This window comes from Mixophyes fleayi, chromosome 4, assembly GCF_038048845.1.
Source record: "Mixophyes fleayi isolate aMixFle1 chromosome 4, aMixFle1.hap1, whole genome shotgun sequence".
Lineage (NCBI taxonomy): Eukaryota > Metazoa > Chordata > Amphibia > Anura > Limnodynastidae > Mixophyes > Mixophyes fleayi.
Genome location: NC_134405.1, coordinates 91086592 through 91114499, shown reverse-complemented (window position 1 = coordinate 91114499; position 27908 = coordinate 91086592). Strand labels below are relative to the sequence as shown.

At 38.7% G+C, this 27908-nt stretch overlaps 1 protein-coding gene across 17 annotated transcripts in view; it reads right to left on the bottom strand.

Annotated features, from left to right (window-relative positions):
• The window catches only part of AKAP13 (A-kinase anchoring protein 13), a 169821-nt gene that overhangs the window by 12846 nt on the left and 129067 nt on the right, over positions 1 to 27908 (bottom strand). For all 17 annotated transcript variants that reach the window (XM_075207724.1, XM_075207729.1, XM_075207725.1 and 14 more), the window contains 14 exons: positions 27333 to 27444; positions 24249 to 24291; positions 23300 to 23432; positions 19861 to 20029; positions 8764 to 8831; positions 7556 to 7619; positions 6834 to 6972; positions 6263 to 6375; positions 5526 to 5672; positions 3667 to 3917; positions 2663 to 2788; positions 2459 to 2576; positions 1881 to 2132; positions 186 to 262 (listed from right to left, as the gene is read on the bottom strand). In XM_075207724.1, the coding sequence (XP_075063825.1) occupies positions 186 to 262; positions 1881 to 2132; positions 2459 to 2576; positions 2663 to 2788; positions 3667 to 3917; positions 5526 to 5672; positions 6263 to 6375; positions 6834 to 6972; positions 7556 to 7619; positions 8764 to 8831; positions 19861 to 20029; positions 23300 to 23432; positions 24249 to 24291; positions 27333 to 27444 (1812 nt within the window). The remainder of the gene's footprint in view (positions 1 to 185; positions 263 to 1880; positions 2133 to 2458; positions 2577 to 2662; positions 2789 to 3666; positions 3918 to 5525; positions 5673 to 6262; positions 6376 to 6833; positions 6973 to 7555; positions 7620 to 8763; positions 8832 to 19860; positions 20030 to 23299; positions 23433 to 24248; positions 24292 to 27332; positions 27445 to 27908) is intronic.

Here is a 27908-nt window from a genome sequence, read left to right as displayed (position 1 = left end):
AGCAGCTAGCAGAGTATACCCCTACATGTGACAGTACAGTACAGCTAAACCACACACAAAACAAGCAACAATAAACACACCAATAAGATTTTTTAAAATATTTGCAAATAGAAAGACAGACAGAATTGCATCTGTTGTCACAAGGAGATACATTTTTACACAACAATGATATGAATGACCCTTACCAATGATGCAAAGACATATTTCTGGTCCTTTTCTTGGAGAAAGACTAAGATATCAGACAGAAGAACAGCCAACACCTCTGTGGATTAGAAAAGAAAAAAAGATTTAAAAATGTACAATTTAATAATATATCCACTGAATCCTTTCTGTCTATCATGTGAGTTGTGTAATGTTATGATGGAAGGCTCTCTGAATGGTGCTACTGTGTTACAAATTCAGACAAGTCAAGTTCAGTATTGGCCCAGATCTATGTGTATCATGTTCTACAGAAAGTAAATGTTCCCATTTACAGTTAACAAAAATGCAGGTGAAATTCATGGCAATGACAAGCAATTTGGTGATTCAACTGGAAAGGATGATTATTTTTAGGCACTGTGGTTTCTGGCTAGTAAAAATAATAACTTAGTATTACAAGTTATTTTTCTTTCTCCCTACTCTCTTAACTTCCCCTCGATGCTGATGGAGACTTTTCATCGACAAGAAAGCCAGGTTACCAAGCCTTGTAAAGTTGGTGTTAATGGAACAGGGGAAAACAAAATGCTCCTCCAGCAGGGTGGAGACTGGGAGAACTGGTTGTTCTTGGCAGAAAATTGCTTGTGGGCGAGAATGACTAACGTACAACTGAATCGCACTGATGTCACTGTACAAAGCAGTGTGGCTGGAATGGACAGCACTCTAAATGTAGAATAAATTAAATTAATGTATTTGTGTCGCTGTACATCATGACAATTGTTAGTATCATGCACTGTTTTACTTTCTTAATCTTGTATTGTGATACAGCTCAAGGCATCTTTAGCACATTATAAGGTGGAGGGGTCTTTTTACACTAGTTCAATAAATATGGTTTCCATGTTCTTCAACTTGTCCCTAGGATCTCAGGCATTTGAAATAATTACAGAATGTGAATTGGGGCCCTGCTGAATTGTGCAGACTGGTAAGAGATCCATTGCAGGGCTACAAATGACAACTGGATGTTCACTACAATCAAGCAGTCAAGGCTGATATTTTAAACCTTGTATAGAATGATTTGCTGCTGCGGTGCTCAGGAATAATTACATATAATGGCCAGGAAAGGTTCCCAGTAATTGTAAGTGCCAAAACCTGCTGAGCTCAGCAAAGAAAAGGCCCAGTATAGGAAACCTGATGGAAAGGCAAGTGTTGGTGGGCTGGTTTAAAATATATATTAGAAACGTGGAACGTTCAGTTAACAGAAAGCTGCTTGGTGATGCTTATCTACTGTTCTGTATGTAATACATGCAAAACATATATAACATCTAAATACAAATCTTTCTTTTGAACCACTGGAGTATTGAGAATTTAAAAAGCCATTTTTGCATGGTAATGGTTAATAATCTTGTTAAAATGATTTAATACATTTTTATACAACAGCTTCATGCTTGGAACATTACATTACAAAAAGTCTATATTTAAGAACAGACAAAAGATTTTGTACAGGAGCAATTGATTGTGTAGGACACCACCATCTAAGCTTGGATCAGACGATCCCTTCTGACTTTGTCTTTAACAATAAAGAACAGTGAAGCAACTAAAATCTAGAAAAAAAATTGCTGGTTCTTTTTAGTGGGAAACATGACCTTATTCATGAACTCCATGATGGAATGTAAGAGAAAAAGAGATGAACTGGGATCAAGAAAGGGACATTTTGCATTAAACTAAAACAAACCTAAATATTTTACCTTTTGTTCGACTGGTTGGACTGGACCTCAAGTACAAAGTGCCATCGCGAACCAATTTCCTTCGTTTTAGGTCTTCCTTTGCGAACATCTGCCCACTCTTCATCCGTTGTATAGACTTGCTGTCCGTCTTATTGTAGATCTCATAGAGACGCTTCTTCTTCTCATAATTATTGACTTTGTTGTTAACCTCGGTTATAACATCCTTTACCAAGCTAAGAGCCTGTGTCAAATCCTGACGCTCCACCTCGTTCTCTGAAATAAAGAAAAGCTGGTTGACTTTCAGACCTAAAATACCTATCACTTATCAAGGTATAACATGAAGACAGTGGTGTGACGACAAACACTGGTAAAATTGGTACGTGAAAAACTTGTCTTCAGGAGATGCATAGTTACTCATCTAGTCCCATTGTCAAATGGGGAATTTACCACCTCCACTATCTTAAGGTGGCTATGTATAGTGGCAGCAGCCAAAAGTTTTTCAGGTTTATAAGGTTAAGGGCAATATATATATATATTATTGGTGGTCTATGGTACCACCAGCTGGGCAGACCTGGAAGATAAAAAAAAACTACAATTACCTTTCGAATCCTGCAGTATTCTCTGTAAAAGTACAGGATATTTTGTAATCCTTTGAGTAACCAATAATATACATTCTGGGATCCCGAGCCGTCTGACTACCGCGCTACTTCTCTTTTTCTGAAACACAAGACACGCAAGTGAGAATGCTGTTCACTAACACAATTTAATGTCAAAATATAATGGTACAAACATTATTTCCATACCTTTATAAAGGCCTGAAACCTCTTCTCCTTAGATAACAGGTCCTTGAAATAGTTCACTGCCTCGTTGTGGTGGCCACAGAATTTTCCGTACGTTTTCTTCATACGCTCAGCGTTTTCGCCAGAAAACTGGGTAGACATCAGCAATTGATTAGGTAACAGTTTTACCAGAAAGAGACATTTTTTCATTCATTTTAGTATTCAAGAAGTAAAACAATGCACAAACAGAACGAAGCACTGTGCTAATTACAGTGTCTCTGTGTCTTTTTAATCCAGCTTGCTCATTACTGGCTTGTCTGCTGCTTGTACCAGCCACAGTAGTAGTAACTTATATAATTTACACTGCATGCCAATTATAAATCCTATGTGAGGTGAAACACACATAGTAATACACATATTGGATGGGGGCGATTGGTAAACAGCAATTTTCAAATTATTCCACAGATTCTTGATGATATTGAGGTCTGGGCTTTAACTGGGCCGCTCCAGAACATTGATTTTTTTGCATTCCAATGCGGCCTTTGCAGTACGCTTTGACCCATCAATCATGCGGCCTCTGAACACAACATGTATCTTAGCAAAATGGGTGAATACTTATGTAACAAATTATTCTTTGTTATTTGGTATAGCAGATATTTTCTCTATTTCATATTACAGAGTGTTGATCAGTGAAGTTTACCAAATAAGTCTATTTTCATTCCACAATGTAAAACTCTAAGAAGAAAATAAAATGAGAAAAATAACAAATGGAGTGAATACATTTTAATAACCACTAAATCAAAGCAGAACAATATATTACAAAACAATACAGGTAGAACAAAGGTTGGCAACCTGTGGCTCTAAAAGGCTGGTATGACATGCTGGGGCATTTAGCTTCATAACACCAAGAAAGCTGGATGCATAAACCAAGTAATTAATAAGACATCAAAATTGGAACATTCGCTTGGCAGGTTGTAACAGACAATATACATTCTACAGATAAAAGTCACAACATTCATAGTAGTCACCTGGTGTACGAGAACATCTCCAATCCTTTTGATGACAAAGTTCTTCTCACTTTTCTCAGCCATGGATTCTTTCTTCCTTTCAAGGATCCGTTGGAAAAACTGAGTGTGCATGTTCAGCAAATCGTCCATGCATGGAAAGATCTTCTCTAGGACCTGCTGCTCAAACTGCAGCTCGGTCAACATTCCACGGCTGTAGACGTCACTCATGATCTTCAGTGTCCGGAGATGGTGCATTTCTGTCTGCATCAGTTCTGTGCAGTAAGACCAGCAGAAGAATAACATTGAGAATAAGAAATAAAATTATTGTCTACACAGATGACCATGGAAAACCAGACATGTACTTAGTTAATTTGTTTCACTGTAACCGATGCCAGGTGTTTCTAGACAGTACAACACTATTTCACCTTGTAACAGTAATACATCCAGTTTCCCCAATCACTCACAGTCAGCAAAGTCCCAAGGGTACTGTAACATAAGAGAAGCTATGCTTAAAGACTAGTGGGCTACTCTATATGCACCAAAAGGCAGGAAGAAGGGGGCAGCAGGCTTACGGCCCATCATAACAACGCTACCATTATTCTTAGAATCGAACACTCACAAAATAAAAACACTGCATAGGTGGCCACTCAAGAGCGTGAGGCCCCTGGCAATTGCACTGAATGGTGAATCACATGCATTTATAGAGAAATACAAAAACAAAGCTCCAAAACAGCTAAATGGCACCCTAACCCCCATTTAAAGTTTTCCCACATGATTTATCTAATGGAGTTATAAAAAAAATAAACATATGAAAGTTTGTACTGGAAGCCCTTCTGTACTTTCTGTGACAGTATCTTCTACTTGAAGTACCATCAATGCTCTTGGTGTTGTCTCACACAAGATCTTTCCTATGTATGTGTGCACAAAAAATACAATATAGCCCCGCATCAGCACCAACCACTTCCATATTGCTGATAGAGCTATTTACTTTCTTATAAGATATTTATTTAGTAGGAGAGAAGGACTGGAGTGTTCCATAGAAATGTCTTTACCCAAGGATAGAACAACCACCATTCCCAAATTTACCTTACTGCACAAATGTAGGAGTGTGTCAGAATAACACAGATTAAAGCACTACCATCTGCATAGCTGGATTTGCAACAAATATTCCTGGTACTTTTTAACCAGCACAGTAAACATGATCAGCTGAAGCCAACACTCTACAGATCTGCAGCCCAGCTCTCAGTTACATTAGCAAACAGGAATATAGATGAAATATGTAGCTTCGGAAAAGAGGTTGAATAACAAGAGGAACAACTACATGGCAGAGATCAGATGCAGAGGAAAAGGGTACTGAACACTAATAAATGTACTAAAGAACAAGCCTCATACTCATGGGGAAGGGTGGCGGGCGGTTAACGGGGGGGGAATCATGGGGGAATGGGGGCTCCCTTAGCCCCGAGGCCTCCGTTCCCTTAATCTGGCCCTTGATACAACACAGTTCTGCTCTTCACGATCACACTTCCACAGCAGAATCTACTTTAATAACTATGTTACATAATTATGTTCCTCGTTAGATGGTCAGTGCAGGGAACATGTGAAATATGTCTACTAATAAAAGGTACCATGACAGGACTGCATTGTGAGCCACAAAAGCATGCATTCATTTCAGAAAGGTCATTTTATGTACAAAGATTTACAATAAGTTAGTAAGAGCTTACAGGTAACTAGTTTTTTATAAGAATTATATATGTAAATATATTGTGCATGGCTGATAGTCATAATAACCAAAATGATCAAAAATTCTAGCTCAAAAAATGAAAAACTTCAGAATTAGAAGAATGCACAAAATAAAGTGCAGGTATTTCCTAATGCCTTACCGTATATGACATCCTGGCGTTTCACCACATCTTTCTTATGCTGCTTAAGAAACTTGCTGTCCACTGCTTGGCTCCAGGACTCATCCTCCAGCTGCCTGGAATCCATCTCAAACTCCCCCATAAGCTGCCCCTCGTTCATATCCATGCCTGGGAACACAGCAGAGCAACTCTGTTAAACTCTGGTCCAAAACAAATTATTTGCAATGACGTCCAAATACCTATAAAGGCTAAATGGGTATTTTCTGCAGTGTAAGAATGTGTGCCAACGGTGCTCAGACTGGCTAGTCAAAACTCAAAGACAGATGCAGGGAGCATAGCTAAAATACACATAAAAAGAAACATATGCTCTCACAGGCAGAGCCTCTAACTCTTTAGTGTCAGTATGTAAACCTCCATTTGTACAGCAATATGAAATATGAGGTCAATTTATAAATAAAATTAACTATAATAAACCCTACAATACTGTCATATAGAACTAAATATGAAATGAGAATAAACAACAAATTAGAGAAGCCCATGGATCACTTGTGACTTCGCTCAGAAAGATCCCTAGCTAGCACAGCATCTAGCAACATGAAGGGTTATTATGCATACATTTCCTATGGTACTCTGTATTTTATGCACTGCCTGCTCCCAGGTTCATGTAGAGCCTATGGATGCTAGGTATGATGACTATCTTTGTCTAGTGCCGAAATAATATTGTGTATACATAAGTGCAGATGCATATCGGCTTTCACCTTCATCAATAAGAGACTCCATAGACTCGTTGACCTTGCTGATCTTATGCAGAGAGTCTGTAGACTGAGACAAAACTTTCCATGTGCCCAGTAGGTTTTCATCACATCCAACTCTGCAGAAAGAACACAGGACTGAGTATACATATATCAGAGATTCACTGTGCTGACCATAAGCCTGTTCTATTTTCAGCGTACTATGCATGTGGTCAGATGGCCAAACAGTGAAAGAACCCTTAGGGGAGGAATTCAGTTGACAGCGTTGCCCGTGAGATCAACGCGGCCTGCACACTATTAACGTTAGCACAGTAATTTTTATGCAGATTTTTGATTGCAGCCCACAGAGCTGCAAGCAAAATCAGCATTGAAATTAACATAGTAATGGTAATAGTGCATGCGTCAACTGAATTCCTCCCTAAGTGTGAGACAACATTTTCTATTTGTAAGTCCTATTGCAACAATTTTTTTCCTCAATACACACCTTTACAAGTATAACAGAAACCCCTTGATGAGGATCAATGGAATTTGAAAATGTCCCGTTTATCATTGAGAAGCTGAAATAAAAATGACCTACCCTGCAATATTCTGTGTAGATATACTTTTGGAAATAGAAAGTGCTGTTTGTGGTCTTCTGGCATTGAAGCTGAGAGACGTGAAGGTGTTTTCATCCGCCACTACAATCGCTGAGCGAGGCCTCTCCTTTGGTTGGGGACCTAAAAGACATATCAAAACTATAAAACCCTCATTTATCGTCTGTGTTACAGACTGTAACATTGTTTGCACATTCTAAGCACATTTTATTTAGTAATAAATTAAAAACTATTTTCACAATTATCTCTTTAAAAATAGATATCATGTTTAGCAAGTAGAGTTTGTTCAAGATCTTTATCGAAACAGTATCACAAACTACATAATTGAAGGATTCCATATACATTAAATGATTTTAAAATACTGCAGTTACTATATGAAGGAACACATCTTTACAAGTACCTAAAGATTTCCTTACAGTGACAGCTATTTGATATTTTATTTACAGGGAGAAGAAATCGGTCATAAGTACATTACTGGTTTATGGAACGTACTACATAAGTCACGAGAGGAAAAGGTGGTGTGTTCCCGTTCCAATGAAATCTTGATAACAAATGTGTATTAGGAATATTGGGGTAACCTGCACTGAACTTTGTTCCTAAACAAAAAAAAACCTAGAAATTGTAATGGACACTTCCTTCTGATGAATGTTCCTGCATATCTAGTCACTGAGAGAAAACAAAGTGCTGAAGGTCTAGTAATGCTCACCTTTAGTTCTCATGATGACCACCGGTAGAGAAGAGGTATCATGTGGCTGCATAACCTTTTGTTGCTAAACGGAAAAACATTTGTTCTTATGTTATTTACAGAAGTACGACTGTCTGTATCTATAATACAAGCATCATTAGACCATAAAATTATAGATATGATGGTAATACTTAAACCTTTTGAGGACATTTTCAGAGAAATATGAATACAAGATCTGTATCTGTTATAAAAAGAACCCTACAAAGACAGATCCAATTGCTCACTATGACTGCACGGCTTCTCTGGGCCAGTTTACACAGAGGAATAACTCAACCCTTCCAGCCTGAATCAATATAGTAGAAAAACTATAACACCTATTCTGTGGTATTGAACTGGACATGGGTGGATTGGTTCCTCCTTTATCATTGTCCTGTAACCACAGTGATCCCCTATTTGCTAAAGGGGGAGTATGACAGAGCATTGGATGGATGATAAATTGTACATCCATGATAAAGTCTCATCTCCCAGCACTGGCCCTATAGTCATAACCCTGACATTTGGTGACCGTATTTCAAACTGCATTATCTACATTTTCCTGGCTAAAGTGCACTGGTCACCTACACCAAGTACTGACGGCCATTATTGTGGATTGAACCAATATCAAAAGCAAACCTATCCATACACTAAAAACAGAGGCATCACTGAGGCACTTTATGTCTAAGTATTTATAAGGCCATAATTTCTAATGAATTTATAGACTGCATTATCACAAATATTGGACCAGCACGCAGAAAAGCTACTTCAAATATCTACAGTTACCAAAGGTAGTGTTCAATGAAATGTAACATATGACAGCAGGGGTGTAGTGATAACATCTGTAGCCATGTGTTCATGCAGCCTGATCCTTGTGGTATTTCTCCTGCTTCTCTCCCATACTCCTTGCAGTACATATGCTATACATTGCATACACTCTGCAGTTATTATTACAGCACGTATATAAGAGATGGACAAAGAACCTGCTCCACAAAAGCGGACTTATTGGTCCAGTTCTGAAATTGTGGAACATATAACAGTTGTTCATTTATGATCTGATGTCTATTGAAATAAAGCCCTCTTTTTGCTTACAAATCTACCCCACAATCATCATTTGTTTACATCTTGATACAACGTGTGAAAGAGGGTAAAACAAGCAGAAGAAAAGCTAAAAGGAAACAAAACAGGGATCCTACCTTCATTTTGACCTTTGCACAGGGAGTGAAGCTCTCTCTACAGCCTTTATGCACAATTGAGTTACAATCTGATGAAGTAGGAAAGAAGCAATAACAGTTATATACAAAGCATCACACAATAAAAAAAACATGACATTTTTTTCATGGTAAATGAATAGCAGCTCACACATTACTAATTGCCAGCGTGAAAATAACTGAAACAAGCAGTAGTGATGTAAACAGCACAGAGTGGTACCAGAAGACTGAGAGAAAAGATTGGCTGGGAGACGACTTTGTACATCCAGAGAAACCTACAACATTCAGGTCTTGCCGCATAACCAAGCTCCGTCTGCTTGCCTTCAGCTCAGCCTTCTAACCTGGGGTGAAATTGTCAGCATGCCCAATTCCTTACAGTATTACAACTGGTTGTCCCAGATGGCAACAAGCCACTTTAATGCCAATGGCTCATTAAAAACTGTCAGTAGTGTCATGTGTAGCACATAAAATACAATGATCAACCTATAGAATTACTTACACTAACACATGATTCATTTAATATTAGTCTTCTCAGTAGAATATAGGTAATTACCTTAATATAACTTGGAATGAAAGTTCTTGAAATCAGCTCTATTAATATGCTGTTTGAATCAGCCATAGGAAGGAAATGTTTGTGTAAAGCATTTCTTGTGTAGTATAGTCACAAATAGGAAATGGTTTTCAAAACAAAATTTTTAGTTTTTATGGTCACTGATCTCCCAGGCCTCAGCATCCTGCAATATCATCTAAAAATATATCAACGCTAAACGGAAACAGACTCTGCAACCTTGGACTGGGACGTGCATGGACTAAAATCTGCAAACTTCCAACTTTTCAGAAATGGTTGTGTCATGTGTATACAGAGGGCATATGTGCAGAATGACTAATCGGGTGAAAACAATGTGTATATCAGCTTTGCACTTTTGTCACGTTCAAAATACATACTGTGTCATATGTACTCCATGTGCTGTGAGCATCTGCTCCTTCCCAGGTGCTTATACTGCACAGCAGATCGGTATACTAATGGTTACATTGTGTCTTGTGAAATAGAAATAAAATAATGATTTCAATGAAACCCAAGTTAACAAGAGATTGCACAATATGTACTGTGATCCACAGTTACATTCCAGGCAGTATTGGCAGTTCTGGTTATCAGACAGTAAAATGTGCCTTGTTTGCCAAATTACACAGAAAATTGAATCCAGAAATTTCTGCACATATCAACTGACATGCAAACAAGTTTTCACTGCTGATCAGGGCCTGATCAACCACTAGGCTGACCAGGCTGCAGCCTGGGGCGCTGGGTCCCGGGGGGCGCTGCACTGTGGGTATTTTTTTTTATTTTATTTTTTTTTTCATTCATTTTTTTTTTCGGGGTGGGGGAGGGGGGGGTCGCCGCGGGGGGGGGGGGGGGTGGAGGGCTCGACGATCAAAAGCATTGGTGGTCAGTGGTTAGCAACACACAGCCAATCGCCAGGCTGCCTGTTGCTGTGCAGCAGACAGGAAGCAGGACGTCTTCACTTCCTATCTGCTGATCTGAGGAGAGGTGCGACGCTGGCACAACTACAGATAAGTGAAGGGGGGAACTGCCCTGCATATCTATAGGGAGGGGGGGAACTGCCCTGCATATCTATAGGGAGGGGGGGGAACTGCCCTGCATATCTATAGGGAGGGGGAGAACTGCCCTGCATATCTATAGGGAGGGGGAACTGCCCTGCATATCTATAGGAAGGGGGGGGAACTACCCTGCATATCTATAGGAAGGGGGGGGAACTACCCTGCATATCTATAGGGAGGGGGGGAACTACCCTGCATATCTATAGGGAGGGGGGGGACTACCCTGCATATCTATAGGGAGGGGGGGGACTACCCTGCATATCTATAGGGAGGGGGGGACTACCCTGCATATCTATAGGGAGGGAGAGGGGGGACTGTCATGCATATGTATAGGGAGGGAGAGGGGGACTGTCATACAAATCTATAGGGTGGGAGGGAGGGCTGCCATGAAAATCTATAGGGAGGTAGAGAGGTTGATATGTATGAAGGAGGGCAGAGGAGGGGGGCTGATATATGTGACTGGGGGAGTTTTGATGTGACGGGGGGGGGATAGCTAGCTAGCAGAGTGGAGGTAAGGAAAATAGCTGCAAGGGGGATGGATGCAGGGTGGGAAGTAAAGAAAATGGCTGCAGCAGGGGTTAAGGAAAATGGCTGTGCGGGGGGGTTGTGGTTAAGGAAAATGGCTGCAGGGGCTTTTTAAAAAATAGAGCAGCTTTGGGGGGCAGAATCTCATGATTGTGTGGTGGTCACATGGGTGGTCTCAGCAATCACTAGAATACTAAATATTAGTGAGATGGGGCTGGTAGAGGTTTGTATTTGATTGACAACAAATATTCAGATATTGCTTATATATGCCTGTCCAATGGGGTACTTTTAGCTGGCCATAATGGAGTGCTTTGTTTTAACTAAAGGGCCTAATCATTCAGGGTTTGCATTAGAATACATTTTTGCATTTTCAAAAAAGGACGCCAACTTTCCAGAAGCCAACGAGAGGATAACAAAGTTGCAAGAGAGAAGAGCAAGGACAGGTAAGAGACAATGGCACAATCTGTCTAAATTTGAATGCTGGAGAATACACCTGAACATTCATATTCAGGAGTGTTCCTATACACCTATATATTCGGAGGAGGGGGGGGGGGCGCTGCGGCCGTATTAGCCTAGGGCGGCCAGAACCCTTAATCAGGCCCTGCTGCTGATACAGGTATACAGGCCAAAATGGTTCTATAGCAGCGCGGTCATTTGTCTGCAAAAAGAGAACGTAGTGTATAATGCACTCGGGGCCCCACTACGTATGTATTTACAATTTAATCCCTTGTAAACCAGTGACATTACAGAGGCTCAGTAAGACTCATGCCTCAGTAATGCCAACAATGCCCACTGAACTGATCACCTGAATATTGGTTCAGCACAAATACAATGACGGTCTCATGCCCTCATTTAAGAAATGCACTGGATGAGCTCTGCAAAATAACTTAATGGTCCCACATCAATGCACTAATAGCTTGTGGGGGCATTTTTGTATAATCTGAAGAGAGCATTGTGCAAACATATAATTATCACACCACACTCCTATCTCATACCACTGAAATCTTATTTTTTGTACTGCTGTGCAAACCTGGGAACTATAGAGATCTGTGCAGCCCCGGTGTAGGGGATGACCCAGGCACAATGTAGAGATTTTGTATAAAGATACACATAGTTTATTTACCGCAGATTATGACTTGGGACATACTATGTTTATCATCTGTATGTGTAACTTTGTCCACCTCATCATAATCAAAGCTACGTGTGAGGGCAATTGTTTGCCAATACTAACCAACACACCCTGCGGTGAGAAAGAGACAACTACATTTGAGTGGTTTGAGTAGGTGCTATGAAGAACACAGCAACACCTCACATCTATACAAACAGTTACAGCACCATATTGGGTGGAGGCAAAAATAGCCGGCACTGTCCTATTGGTGAAACAGATCAGCCATAATTTTTACCTCTTTTGTATGATGTGTGGACCAAAATTAGAGCAGTGTTCATGGTCCTTAATTACTACTTCTGCTCAAGCTGTGCCATGGTCAAGAATTGAACTCATGACCCCAGTGCTGTAAGGCAGAAGTGCTAACCACTTAGCCACCGTGCTGCCCAGAAATGTGTGAAACAGACAGTCTTACAAACTGTACATTTACAAAGTATGGGGAAATAGCACCCCCGTGATCACATCCCGCTTAGATCTGATGTGGTCCTCAAAATTGTACTTCCACATATAAAGATGTTAGTATACACATGGCCCTTTCAATGAAGTACTCTCACAAGGTAGTAATGTACACAACAATGAAAGCTCTAGACTTAGGCTACAGCTATGTTGTATTTAGCAATAGCTAAAAATGACCAATAAATGACTGAAATTAACAAATTACAAATAAAATATATATATTTGCTGGATATAATTCATAAAGTTATAGGGAAAACTGCTATCAATATTAATTCTGGTCATCAACCAAAATACCTAAACCCTAAAGGGTAAAAACTAAACTTTCATGAATACCCCAATTATGCCAGACCCTGCATTATCCAGATGCTATCACAATGGACAAATAGTAGCATTGTCATAAACCTGCTGTACTCCCTTGTTTGTCAAGGAAATATCTACTTTGGCGACATTTGCAAACAATATAGTTATTGCTGCATTTGGAACATGAATAGGAATCTGCCTGTTACTACAGCATGTTAAACAATAGCAGAAGGATGTATCGCACATTATCCTCGTCATGTCTCTTATATGGCTGCTAGCTGGATAATTACTAATATTCCCTCAGGTCTTTGTATCACATGTAAACACATGAGCCGAGTCCGCCTGCAGAGGAAACACTTTTGTATTTTTAAGGAAACACCCAGTACACCTCAGTTACTGAATGTACAGCAGCAACATGCCACACACTAATTAGCCCACGGTGGAACATACATCTAAGTGACCACATGCTCAAAAACGTTTACCAGTCGCCTACTTACAATGGAGGCAGTACTCACTACCAACACACATGAGAATACAGCCTATAAACTCACTAGGATCTAGTGCCCTCACTAAGACATGAGGCCCTCTGTGATGTCAACAAGTCCAAAAGAAATGATAGGCTGAATATTTTCCAAAAATGGCTGCTGTGTGGAGGTGATGGGTATTTCCTGTGTACTGTTTTGCAGTTCTCATGTCTTGTTCACAAGTGTCTGCTGCTAATGTTCTTTCCAGTCACTAACACTTGAAAACTGCATTAAAATATAGAATGACTGATTTATTATGGGCTTGTCCCCACCATTCTAAGGGAATGTATGCTGCATTGTAAATACTAGAAGGCTGCACACCACATTTCTCATGAATTAAGAGAGCGTATTGGTTATAATACACCTTTCAACCACATATAAATCCTGTTTTTTCATGCATTTTACCATTTGCCCTGCACATATGTATGAACAAGCTTTAGAGTACAAAATATGATACAACCTTGTTACAACACAGTTCTTGCAGTTGCACACTTCCTTCTCTATCCTCCCCCTCAATAATGATACATCTCAGGCTTTGCATATATAAGCCAAAATGTAGTTTACACTTCTATTTTATCCATATTCCCCTATGAAGATGATGATGTACAACTTCCTTTCAGTGACTTCTGCTGCCTTTTGGTAGAAAAATAGACACATATTGCAGTTCTTTCTTACCCATCTAACCTGTGTTCTTGAGATTTCTATTGGCCTTATCAAGCTAATGTGAACAGTTAGTAGGACTTATCCCTCACGTCATACTTCCTTCCCTTTTCACTACACCACAACCTAACAGTTGCCATTACTTTTATGTTATATTATGTTAGTATAAACAGTAAACTCACTGCAACTGCATTAGTAAGTTTAAGGCCATAAAGCAGCAAAAAGTACACAAAAATGCTTGTTAACTGTCGGATATAAAGACAGTTATAGAAGCAAAAGATGCATGGAAATCACTTCAATGGACATTGAAGATTCACCAGAGCAAACTGAAAGTTAATGAGGAGATATGAAAGCCATGTAACATCAACATGCATAACCTAAAGTGACCCATATGTCACCAAAATATCTAATGTGTTTATTTAATTCCTGTGTCACTTTAAATGCAAAACAATGTGTTCTACAATGTTAATGAAATAATCTACAATAAAAATAAATGTCCTCCAAGGGATTTATTGATCTTTTATCCAGTTAAAACTGAAAACTAGGATCTCCCTATACCCCATAGCCATGAAACAAACATGAAACACTGGCTTTCATTAGTCAAGTTTCCCAACTTTTTTGTTTTAGATATTTTTTGTTAACATGTACCTATGTGTGGTGGTAGATGTTTGCCAAGTAGCCCCTGAAGAGTGTTCCTTAATAGCAGTTACCAATTAACGTGTGTACTTTATTTCAAAGTATCCCCTAGTCTGAGTAAATTTATACCAGGCTACTATTTATGCATTACATGTTTCACAAATTACCTACTGTGATTACTTTTATGCATTTGTTTTTAATAAATGCTATTTTGCATTATATTGAGAAGACTGATGCAGCCCATGAAACTATTGGGGTACACATAGCATATGTTGATAACTCTAGGCATTAGTCTGCCTGAAGCTAGTATCTGGTTGCTAAGAACTACACAACAGTAACTCTGCAAGGTGCACCATGGGCAGGAAATGTATGCAGTCCCTACTATGGGATGGTAGAGGAATAGCTCACTGAGACACCAAGCTGCAGGTGTAAGTACTACAATCACACTAACAAACAAGTATTCTTTCTCTCACTGTCCAACCAGATGTTGGAAAGACCACCACAAGACAACAAAAACAAAGACAGGGAGAGTGGACAGATACATTTCCACAAAAATCTATGAGGATAGTGATAAAAATACGGATGCATTTCTCATGTTACACTAATCTTGTGTGTTTATTACTATTGGCATATGCGCTTAAACTGAAATGAAACCTTTTTATGTACACAAAAACAAGTCGAGATTGTAGTGAGTTACAAGTTTAGTACCACGTGCACTGAGCTTAGAAATAACTAATAAAAAAACATGGAAACTGCAACCCAAGATGAAATTATGTCAATGTAGTGGTAAGGAAATGCACAGATTGGTGTTTATATACCTATGTGTAATGAAGGCAAAATCTGCCTGTAACACTGTCTAAGAGCCAACAGCCACACACAGCTCTTCTAATTGAGATATTATAAAATACACATTACAGCAATTGCTTCAATGGTTTCTTGTGACATGTTTATCCTCATTTCTATATATGTTGCAGTTAAATAAGTATAGGAATATGAACGGAAATGTAATATTTTTATAATCAACTTTTTACCATAATGAAACACAATGTGCATCTGTCAAGTGATATAATCCCAAACAAAAAACACAATGACAGATAAGACAGTCTACTATACAACCAGCTACAAACAAGGAGGATTAGAGAAACCTCTCTCCAAAAAACACACTTTGCAACAAAACTAAATATTTAAACCAAAAACTGCCTCCGAAATTTTTCTAAGAACTACATTTTCAATTGGATAAAAACAAAACTTTTAAAAAGCAGCTAAATAGGATATCTGTTAACATGCAAATACATTAAGAATCAAGGCAGTTTCCAGTTCAGGTATATGCACTCTTCAAACAAATAATCCGTGGTAAGAAGTTCACTTACAATCGTTAATACAAATGTAACAAAATAACATAATATAATATTATAACAAGTGTCTTAGAACAGCATTTTCCCACCTTACTTATGCCGCAGTCATTTCATCCACACGTTTTTATGCCCGAGCTCCCTTCGTATTCTGACTTTTCCATGTGATTTACATGAACTTGTATCCCTAGGAAAATACCTTCTGTGCTATGTCATCATAAAATAAGCTAGACCAGCTCCACTGATAAGGAATAACTTCCTCTTTCATACACAGCGCCTCCCAGGTACCAAGCACACCACCTGCTTGTGCAGTATTTGGGGAGTGTCGAGTTTACCCTTCTAATTTTACAAACCCGTGCTTGTGTGTACCACTTCAATCGGTCATAAAACAGGATTAATTCCAAAAAATGTAAGCTCTAATCAGAATACCAAAAACAAATCACATTTGTCTATTCAGCTAAACAAACACAATAAAAAGGGAAAAGGTGCTTTAAGAGTTCAATGTACACATCATCACAAAATCATTAAGTAACCAGCGCATGGGAGATCTTGGCACTTACTAGCTCCGTAGACTTGAACCAGCGGCATTTGTTTGCAGGGTCACTGGTCCTGTGACCCGAGCTCAGTGCACTACAACAGGAGTTACTTAGACTTTCTGAGCCAGCTACTTGTACCAGACTCACATACTTAGTAAAGCAGTTAGGGGAGGAGGAACAGAGATTGTTCATATGTATACACAGAATGGAATGCAGGTGATTACACAGAAAGCAACATAGGGATTTCCACTGTCCAAACTTAAGAGATTTGTCAAACATGAACTGAGGGGGATTCAGATCCAGAATTAGAAAATCCATTTCACTATGTTCTCTGAGTAATAACTAAACTGCATTCTATACAGTTTCTCAAGCCAGCCACTCATGTGCCCTTAACAGGATATGCTATGTGACCCCTGAGATCACTCCCATCAACATACATTGTCAGACTCCACTGTCTACAACAACCATAACGCAGTGAAACTACAATCTGTGGGAAGAGGAGTCAACTTGTAAACAACAAATTTATGTTGTGTTACACGTTCAATTGGTTCAACAATAAATATGCTGGATGACCATGGGCTATGTATTCATTATTTATATAGTGTTGCCATGCTCACAAGAGACATTCATTTTGATATTAACAAATATGCTAGCTCATGTGATCATATAAGATAAAGCAAATTTATATAAGGGCTATATAACTATATAATTTATATAAGGGGTATATAACTAGAGTCATGAGTTTGATCCCTGACCATGACCTTATCTGTGTGGAGTTTGTATGTTCTACCAGTGTTTGCATGGATTTCCTCCGGGTGCTCCGGTTTCCTCCCAGAATCCAAAAACATACTAGTAGGTTAATTGGCTGCTATCACATTAACCGTAGTCTGTGTTTCTGTCTGTCTGTGTATGTTAGGGAATTTAGACTGTAAGCTCCAATGGGGCAGGGACTGATGTAAGTAGAAAAATATTCTCTGTACAGCGCTGCGGAATTAGTGGCGCTATATAAATAAATAATGAAGATGATACTGGTTTGGAGAATTTCACAAAGAGGTAAGAAGGCCCTGCTCGCAAGCTTACAGTCTATGGGACAATGGGAGATTGACACATGAGGTTAAGTCTACATTTTGCATCTTGGCCCAGCCAGACTGCAAAGGTAAAGTGACTCATAAGCTAAATGATCCTGTCACACAACAATGTTGTGTGACATTTATGTTGTGTGACATTTAAGTACATTGTTTCCTAGACTTTTTTTCACTGTGCATTGGGCACAATTATATCAGATGACCTCTATTACATTTTACTAAGTACTAAACTGTGATAAATTATATCCACTAGTTCCTTCTGATGGCACAATCTGATGAAGTGCTTTTCAACATTCTTTAAAAGACTGTGAATACTTTCTTGGAACCTAATGAAGTGCTGGTAGTAATAAGGTGCATATCGCCCCCTGCTGGATCATTAATGTGGAGGGTAACTTCGGGATAAGAATAGTATGTCCAAAAGTGGACAACCCCTTTCATATAGTTGTAAGTTACTTTTACAAAACCCTTTTGCTCTCGGATATTGTACAAGACATATCAACATTTGGCCCAGGGGGGCAAACGCTGTTAAATTAGCCATCTCTCACATGTATAAATTAACAATTTATTAGGGAAAGAAATGCAAATCACGAGCTTGCAGCCATATCCTCAAAGAATACTCATGGTTAGAAGATGAGGATATAAAAATCGCACAGTCTCTATCGTCATCATTTATTTATATAGCGCACAATTATATCAGACTACTGCAGAATATCAGAACCATTCTATGTAGTACACTTCATAACAGAATACAAAACCAGCATTTGTAAGTAAGGGCCAACCTGTTTATACTAGCAGCAATGTAGGTACTAAGCATCCTGTAAAATGTATATTCATCTAGTATATGTTACATCAAAAGAATAAGAGTAACAACAAAGCAAAATATTCACTTAACATTCAACCTTTTGGCCATAGGAGGTGTCTATGGGACAACCCTGTGATAGCTAGCCATTGTCACTATTACTGTGCAAACAATCTTAGTAATAGCCTCTATTTTACATGATGTTCTTTAACCTAGAAGATACCAATCATAACAATAACATAAAACAGTTGCAGCATGCATGGCTAAAATTATACCTGCCTCAATGTACCAGTTACATAATTCCAACCAGACCTGTCTTACACCTTGCACAACACAAATATGTCTAACAATTACCATATGTACAGACTGTTACTGTTCATTTCAGTGTCTGATTCACCAGTACAAAAGTCACATTGGATGATGAATAGTACGGACAAATATCTATATCATTTGTGGATTTGTTCTGCCATAATTGCATTTGCAAAATGAAATGTCATTGAGCAAAAACTACCTTCGCAGTACCTATACATGGGCAGGGCCGGTCCCCCCCACCCCCCCATGATCCGCGCTACCCGCCCCCCCCCCCGGCACTTACCTCCTTCTCCGGCGCGCTGTACGCTCTTTACTGAGGAGATCTCGTGAGAGTGAGACTCACGAGATCTCCTCAGTAAGGAGACTACAGCACACCGGGGAAGGATCGCAGTGAAAGTGCTCGGCAGCACTGATCGCGCCGGGGGCGCCCCCGACCGATCAATACTGCTGCTGAGCACTTTCAAGGGCCCCCTGGATGCCATAGGCCCCTGGGCTGTAGCCCAGTTAGCCCTATGGTTAATCCGGCCCTGTGCATGGGTCACACTAATGTTTCTACCCTTTGTCAAAACACATCACACCAATTATGTAAATCATTGTTAAAATAACAAATACATAAAAATATACAACAAAACCAATGAAATCACAATTCTAAAATTGCAATAAAACCCAGTTCTCTTAGTTTAAAATGCAGCTGTTACTTACAGACAATGTAGGCTGACATTTTGTGGGCTTAACTTATATTCATGCATGTGTGCCTCAATGTCGTTGTTGGCCTCTATTAAACTCATTGGCTGCATAAATATTTGTTCAGCCCACAAAAAGCCCATCTTCTGTATGTACGATAGGTAGATTGTAATTAGAAGTCTAAAAGTTATACCCAAATTAGGAGTTAAAAATAAAACAAAGAAACACAGCCAACACAAACACAAACTTGTCAAATTAAGGGGAAATGCCCAGTCATGGGTATATTGAGCAATCACTTCCTTAAAAACAAATAAACATAAAAATAATAATACAAGACTTATTAACTCATGAGAAGTAGCTAGAAAACAGACATCTGTCAAAAGCTGCGACACGTGATAAAAAGCCAGCTGTGCAAACAAATGGCCACCTACTTGCACAAAGATATCCATCTTTATTGGTGAAGTGCTTGGTGCAGTTGCTGCAGGTTATGGGGCCGACCACTGGTGTAGAGCTAAACAGATGCCCATTAACCATCTTCTTATCCTTGTCTTTTTCTTTGGGCTCCTTTTCTCTCTCTTTTGGCTTATCTTTCTCTTTCTCCTGAGGAACAATAAGAGTTAGCTTCACAAAGGTAACAATGAGTTGTGTGCAGACATACACAGCTCAGTTCTGTGGAGGATAAGCTGCAGAGCATCATACAGCATATACATACATGGTATATATTGTCACAAAAACCTATGTATCGCTCCCTATATATAATACACCCACCTCTCATAAATCAAACCACTAATTACAGAAAGTGTGTACGAAATATAGTAATAAAATAGAGTCCCTAATGAAATAAAACACAAATGACATCTAGGTTATTCTATATTTCGCTGACTGTAATGGCAACATGCTGCATGCCTTAGACAAAAACCTGTACATTATAGTCTTATTGAACTGATCTATTTTTTTCACTGCTTAAAAGTACAAAGCAAAATAAAGAAAAACAAGCACGTTACTGAAGTATTTCATTTTAATTACATAAGAAGCTTTACTCTGAAATAACAAATTGCTACCTTGAAATCCTGAACTAGGCAATTCAAACCTGCGGACTGCGGATGTCAAACTAACACAAATATACTTCTGAGGTTCCAAAAATATATAGGTATATTTTGAGCAGTACAAAAAAAAAAAGATAGATTTTTTTTTTCCCACTTGTGAAAACTACGCAGCAATGTGTGCTACTTCACTAAAGGATAAAATACTTCATACAAACCCACAATGTGTACATTTCCATTATAGTAATCTATATGAAGAGGCTATTCTCATTAGCATCCTTTATAACAATTAAAAGAAGCACAGATTTGATTACATAGGTATAATGCAAACTCTACAAACAACACAAATGTAAACATTTAGCGATGAGTGCTTCTGTCTTACCCCACCATGTCTGGATCCTACGTATGTTAACCTAATTTGTGGCACATCAATAAATTTACTCCATGGCATTCTGCACCGTGCAAAAACCCCCACAAATTCAGAAGGTGGACACTAAATATATTACACCGACATAACTGACTAAAGCTGTCTTTTGTTCATCCGGCAGCTTGAGGCAAGTCAATACGGGCAAGGAAGGAAGTAAAGAAAACTGTGACTTCTGCTTTTAAATAAACCACAACTATGCTGATATTTTCTGCTTTACTTCAAACCGACTGAAAGGTTTCTGAAGTAAACCAAATGAAAAGCATACATAACTGATGTAGTCCTGTAGGAATATGGGATTTTAAAGATGGAGCTCAGCCAAAAGGGTGAGAAAAAAAAATGAATATGTGTAAGAGGTCCTGATTTTTTTCTAAAAAAGTCCAAACCACATAAAACATAGAAACATATTAATGCCCATGTTTTTCTATAGAACAAGGTGCCTCAAGAATCAATTCTAAATAGTTAAATTCATTTTGGGTGTGTTCTAATGAGAGGCAATATGAAAGCTAACCAGAGCAAATCACTTATGGCATGGCACAGCATGCTTAGACAACAAATGTTTCCAACGCACATCTGTCAAACTTCCTGTCATTGTGGATTATTAAGACTACATGGAAAAGAAAAATAAACCTTGAGGCAATTTTTCACAAATGTGCTGTTTTTAAGAAGGGGAAAATACATATATATGTATAAACATACACACAAAGTTATTGCTAACTAGCTTTTCACTTTTTGTATATTTTCAGGCACTGACGCAGTAAAGAATTCTCTTTGACCAGTCACAACCTCTAATACAGAGGGAACAGGGACTGGTCATTAAAGGGTTAGAAAAAAAAACAACACAAAAAACATTTTTATTTATGGTACTTCAATATCCAGAACATGAAAAGAGGCAATTATGAAATCAGGCACATAGGTAAATGGGCAAGAAAAGCTACAGATTGCACCCGATTGGTTGCTATGCGTTACATCATTTTGTGTAACTACCTATGCACCAAGGTACATATATGTTTCCCATAGAATTCTGGCAACTGTGTGTAGTTCTTTGCACAGCAGCAAGATAACATTCTATGGGATTCATTTACATATGATCAAAGTCAGTTATACCAGGCAGCAAAAAAGGTGCTAAATTAACAACAGCAATGTCCTAAAAATGTGACCTTTCATAAACTGGCCCCTATGATCCAATTCCTAGATGCAGCGTGCTACTGAATGTGTCGATGTTTACTTCCCCCTTGCAGAAAATATTTGTTTTTTTAAGAGACAGCTTCTTCTACTATTACACACAAAAAGAGAACCTTCTCAGCTTGCATAATTACCGTATGTGGCAAGATAAAACAAATACAACATGTCCATACTCCACATCCTTCCATATTTCTCTAACACAGTGTTTGTGGATGTGTAGGAGGTATGCCATGACATAGCCCTGGTGTAATAATATTACTGGTACAACACTGTGCTCTAACACAACCAAGAATGCAAATAAAGAAATAGATAATAAACAATGTCAAATGGCAAGCACATGTCCAAATTCTAGATATAAAGAGAACTCTATGAACACTGCATTGTGCATGGACACAATCAACACAACAAGCGGCAGAAAGACAGTCTGGATTTCAAACCATTTTACAGGCAGTGTATTGTAGACACCTTGAGGAAACACCATCAGCTAATTCAAAATAAGGCAGCAACTTATTGATTTGCAGCACACTGTAGTACAAACACTGACACATCATTAAAATAGCTACACAGCTATACACATACAAATCACGGTGAATACTACCATTCAAATGTTTTAGGCAACAGCCTATTTTCTATCCCGTTAAGACTCTCAAAATATTGCACAGACTTTTTAAAGCATAGCAGTTTTTAATATACAGAAACTACAACATTGTCAATCCATTGTGCCAACGGTTCTGACTACAAGCTTTAAACACTTTGTGAGAACGTGTCCAATCAGTGACCTTATTGAGCAATTGTACTATGTTTTACAGCAGAACACACTCATACTATTAAAGTGAACCCCTCCTCAATAGACACCAACACCCCAGTTCCAGGTGAATGGATGCATTCTCATGAAGACTGTCCCAGTCCACAACATGGCTGCCTCCACTGCATGCAACGGGTCCAGTTTAAATGCAAAAAAACTGAAATCTCAGAATGTCTATGCCAAGCATTTTCCAACTGATCATTTAAAGAAATAAAGTAGAAGTAAAAATGAACCAGACTAATACTTTACATCATTTAATATAAGGTCATTTAAATATACAGATAATGTCTCTCTGTGGGAAAACTGACATATAGTTACTGAGAGTGAGATTTCTACCATCTTACACAGTAATTCCCATAGTGTTAAATGTAAACCTTTACGAAATACAATTTACTTGATAAAGGTAAACATACCTTGGCTTTCTTTCCACTGGACATTTTATGCCTGAGGTAGCTAAATGTGCGGCTGACTTTCGTCCCACCTTTTCCTTCTGAGTCTTTCCGAGAGGGACTTGTAGGCAAGTTGTTGCTGCTTTCCTCAGATATGCTTTAAGAGATATCAGAAAACCATATTTAATTACCCTGTTTTATGATGCAAATGTTTTGGCTTTTTTTTTTTTATATATGTAGAGTCTATTGGAAGGAGCAATGAGTACATTGGTAGCAAATCCAAACCCCCATCCCTGCCCTAGCTGAATAATTAAACCCCACAGCAACGCCTCAAGGATTACCTCTATTACATTTTACTAAATACTAAACTGTGATAAATTATAACCACTAGTTCCTTCTGATGGCACAATCTGAATAAATGCTTTTCAACATTCTTTACAAGACTGTGAATATGTCCTTGGAACCTAATAAAGTACCAGTAGTAATAAGGTGCATATTGCCCCCTGCTGGATCATTAATGTGGAGGGTAACTTCAGATAAGAATAGTATGTATAAAAGTGGACAACCCCTTTAATATAGTTGTAAGATACTTTTATAAAACCATTTTGTCTCCGATATTATACAAGACATTTGGCCCAGGGGGCAAACGCCATTAAGTAGCCATCTCTCACGTTTAAATTAACGTGCTATTAGGGAAAGAAATGCAAATCACGAGCTTGCAGCCATATCCTCATAAAGAATACTCATGGTTAGAAGATGAGGATCTAAAATCGCAGAGACACTATTTCCAGTAGCTGCAATACTGCAAAGAAGGAACCCCATTTCTCAGTGTATCAGCCCTCATCTGTAATAAAACAAGACTTGCCTAAGGGTGGAGAGGGGGATTATTGACTTCCTGACCCCAATGCCAACCTTCCCCTAACAAGGGGTATTTGTTGTACAACAGGCAGCAATATAAAGCGTACATAGTTACCTCTGAGCCAAAGAATTGCTCTTAATATTTATGAACTGTGAGCCTGAAAAGGATAAAGAAAATAGAAAACAATTACCTTATGAAATAGATCTACAACAACAATCTTTGAAAAAGATCAGCTGTGACAGCGTGATATTGGAAGCGTGTCACTTTAAAACCTAATATACGGCAATGTGTACCACCAACTGTGAGGATTTTCTATATGGCTACATTGTGAATAATTACATTCAATGCCTATAAAGTGCACCATTTTCACAGACTGCAAAGGCTCTGATTTCCTACAGACAATAATGAGAATACCACAATAAAGAGGGAAATGTAACTAGTGATAACAAGCAAATGCCTTATAAATTATTATCATGTCTACAGTAGAACATGGAACAGACTAGAAGAACCCTTTAACCATTGAAGAAAAAAAGACAAGAGCTTGAATAACACAACACAGGCAGGCAAAGCACAAACATGAAGAACAGTGTAAGGGGCCATGCTGATGAAGACCATGCTTTGTGGTGGCAGCATTTACTTACAATCTGACTCGTCCTCACTGGACGAAGAGCCAACAGAAAAGACATGCTTAGACTTAGGAATAAGCGGAGAGATGCTGAAGGAGAAGGATATTCGCCTCTTTGGTCGTGTCCGGCTCTGGGCTGAGAAGTGGGTTAACAGCAGACGTTAGGGCATGCATGTTTATTGCAAGCAGGAAAAACACAAAGGAAGGCAGAAGCAGAGGTGCAGTCTGAAGGTTATGAAATGTTATTGAACTGTAAAGCAGAATATCTGGATATAAGGACAACTCCAGGGAGTGGTGACCATTTAAATATTACATCACATGACGGACTGGAAACACGCTTAAATGTGTTTGTAAGCTTTATGAAACATTGGACAAAATAGTTCACACTTGATCAAATTACTGAGGACTACTGAAATGTTAAGACCCGTTAATGTCCATCTAATCTGCTGTATGATCAAGCATTCCCAGATCTTAATCCTAGCACATGTATGGCTCTGTGTAGCCAGAATCATGTGTGTCTTAGTACTGTGTCCAGAGACTTCTGTAGAAAGATTTAAGAGAAATCTGAAACCCATGGCTTATCTTTGTAGAGGTAGTTCACCTATGGATAAATAACATAGCCTCTGTATTATATATTTATATGACAAAGTGAATATTTTATTTATACTATTGATGCACTGCTTGTGAGATGAAGGATATTAACTGTCCCAAAATATATGGAGATGAGACCAAGCAAGACAACCTTTAGGGATATGATAAAGTGTTCCCCACCTTTAGAATGTCCCTTGCCATAATTAATTACTTTAAATAAGGGTGCGATGGTTCCGACAAAATGATTTTGCATCAGAAGGCTTGGAGGACTTTCACACTTACAAACTATTCCATATCTGCAGCCTGTCATTGGCCAATCACAGTTCATTGATCACAAGCGGAAGATTATTTCTGTTTAAGACAGTAAAATGCCTAGCAAGTATGACACGGCCCCCTGAGGCAGGGACAAGTACAGAAAGTGTCTCTCTATAGGTGAAGAACCCCTTTAATGTTCCAGAAAAAGCAGACTGTGGAATCTTGCAGAGATGTAAGCCATTAGGACTTCTCAAGAGGACACAAGGTCTGTGCAAAATTCTCCAGCATCTTAGGCTAGAAAATGCATAAGTACAACATGAAATCCTTACCCATTAATATACCAAGCATTTCATCCCTTCTGCAGCTAAACAAATGAATGCTCCTTTTAATTGCAAAGTGTTCAAATAAAGAATAATAGAGACTAAAGTCTGTTGTATGATAAACGATGCTGTGCATTAGACAGTTTAGTGAGTATAATTGCTTTAGCAAAGAAATAAGTTTGTGCATACTACACGTATAGGACTTCCATATTTTGGTAACACTAAGATAAGCTTATTACTGTAAGCTTGTGCAGCCCATAGAAAGCACACATTACTTTCTAGATGCTGAATCTTTAAACCAAGACAGTACTGAGAGAACTGTCCATGTTGTGGATGTGTCACACAGTGCACAGCATTATGGGCATGCTTAATCTAATTAGCAGAATAATATCCTTATATTAATGAAATGAACCATAAAATTATCATGAAGTATAAGTGAGGAATATTTCCAGGAATTCATGAATGTGACACTGCTAGTGGCGAGGGCAGATGCGGAAATGAAGCATGCTTGGGATAAACAGATGCGTACTGTATTTTCTGAATAAACACATACATTTATTGTCCAGTGCCTCAGAATGGAAAATTAGGTGGCATAACTTTTACCACTAAATAAAAATGACGGGTTTGTCTAGCGATATTTACCAAGCAGATTGGCGTTTCTAAGCCCTAGTTTAAGAGAATGTCTGAGGTGTAGTTAAATGACAGCAAAGCGCAACAGGCTGGTTTAGTCACTTCAAGACTGAAATGTTTTTGCAACTTCATGGCTAAACTAAATTTACCATTTTAAATAGCCGTATTATTACTAACACGTATTTCTATAGCACCAGCATATTCTGCAGCACTATACAATTGGGAGCAAACAAAGTAGTAAAACAAAACTTGCTATTAACAGACAGGCAAAGAGGGGAGTATAACTATTATGTCTTGGCCCATGCAAGCTCATTTTAAATAGTCAACTGTTATTTTATAGGCATTATAAAAGATAAAGTTATCAAAAATATATAAAAAAAATACAATATTATTCTATCCATAGTTACAAATAAAAAAAAAAAAAATCCCCAGGTATTCAAATCAACTAGTTCACTCAGGTATAGTTATGCCAAATGTGTACAAGATGTCATATACTTCTAGGACTCATGAATATATAGTGTACAGATGATCAAAGTAACATGAACCAAATTGCTCAGTTTTTGCTCCTTTAGGGCCCCCCTAGGTTATTACAAACAGCAGTGTTCAACAACATCCGTACGATCAGGAGTATTACATCACAAGAACTCCACTACAAAACAGAGCTTCCAACACAACGGAAATGCACCAAGGCCAGTGTATATGCTGAAACCTAACTGTCACTATTCAAAATCTGGCTAAACGTCAGTTATAAATAATAAAATGGTTTAATTTACTCACTCTCCACAAGTGGATTGCCGATTGCTGTTAGCGACATCGACTTTGACAAGTGAGGAGAAGAAGCTGACCCGGAATAAACAAATCCTCGAAAGTGAGAACTTCCACCGACCTCCTGAGATAAGAACAACATGTTAGGCAAAACAAGAAAAACATTCATCCAGTTCTCTGCAGAATAATACGACAGGCAGCCAAAAATGGAAAATGATTCCTGTGGGAGACTCTCAGGTTAAGGGGGACACCCAGGATCTACCACCTGCTGCCGGAGAACGTTATCGGCCTTCTGCATTTTTAAATCTGTGAGGCTAAACTGACTGCACAGATTCCTCGGAGTGCTGTATGAGCGATCTGAGGAGACATCAGGCAGTCCCACAATCCAGTGTTCAGCGAGGAAGTGCGTTTGCTCTCTGCCTGAGCAGTAAGGAGCACACAGGGGAGCGGCAGAAGGCTTGTCACAGCAAGAGGGCAATGAGAGAGAGAGGCAGAGAGTGGCAACAAAGAGGGAGAGAGAGAGGCAGAGAGTGGCAACAAAGAGGGGGAGAGAGAGAGAGGCAGAGAGTGGCAACAAAGAGGGAGAGA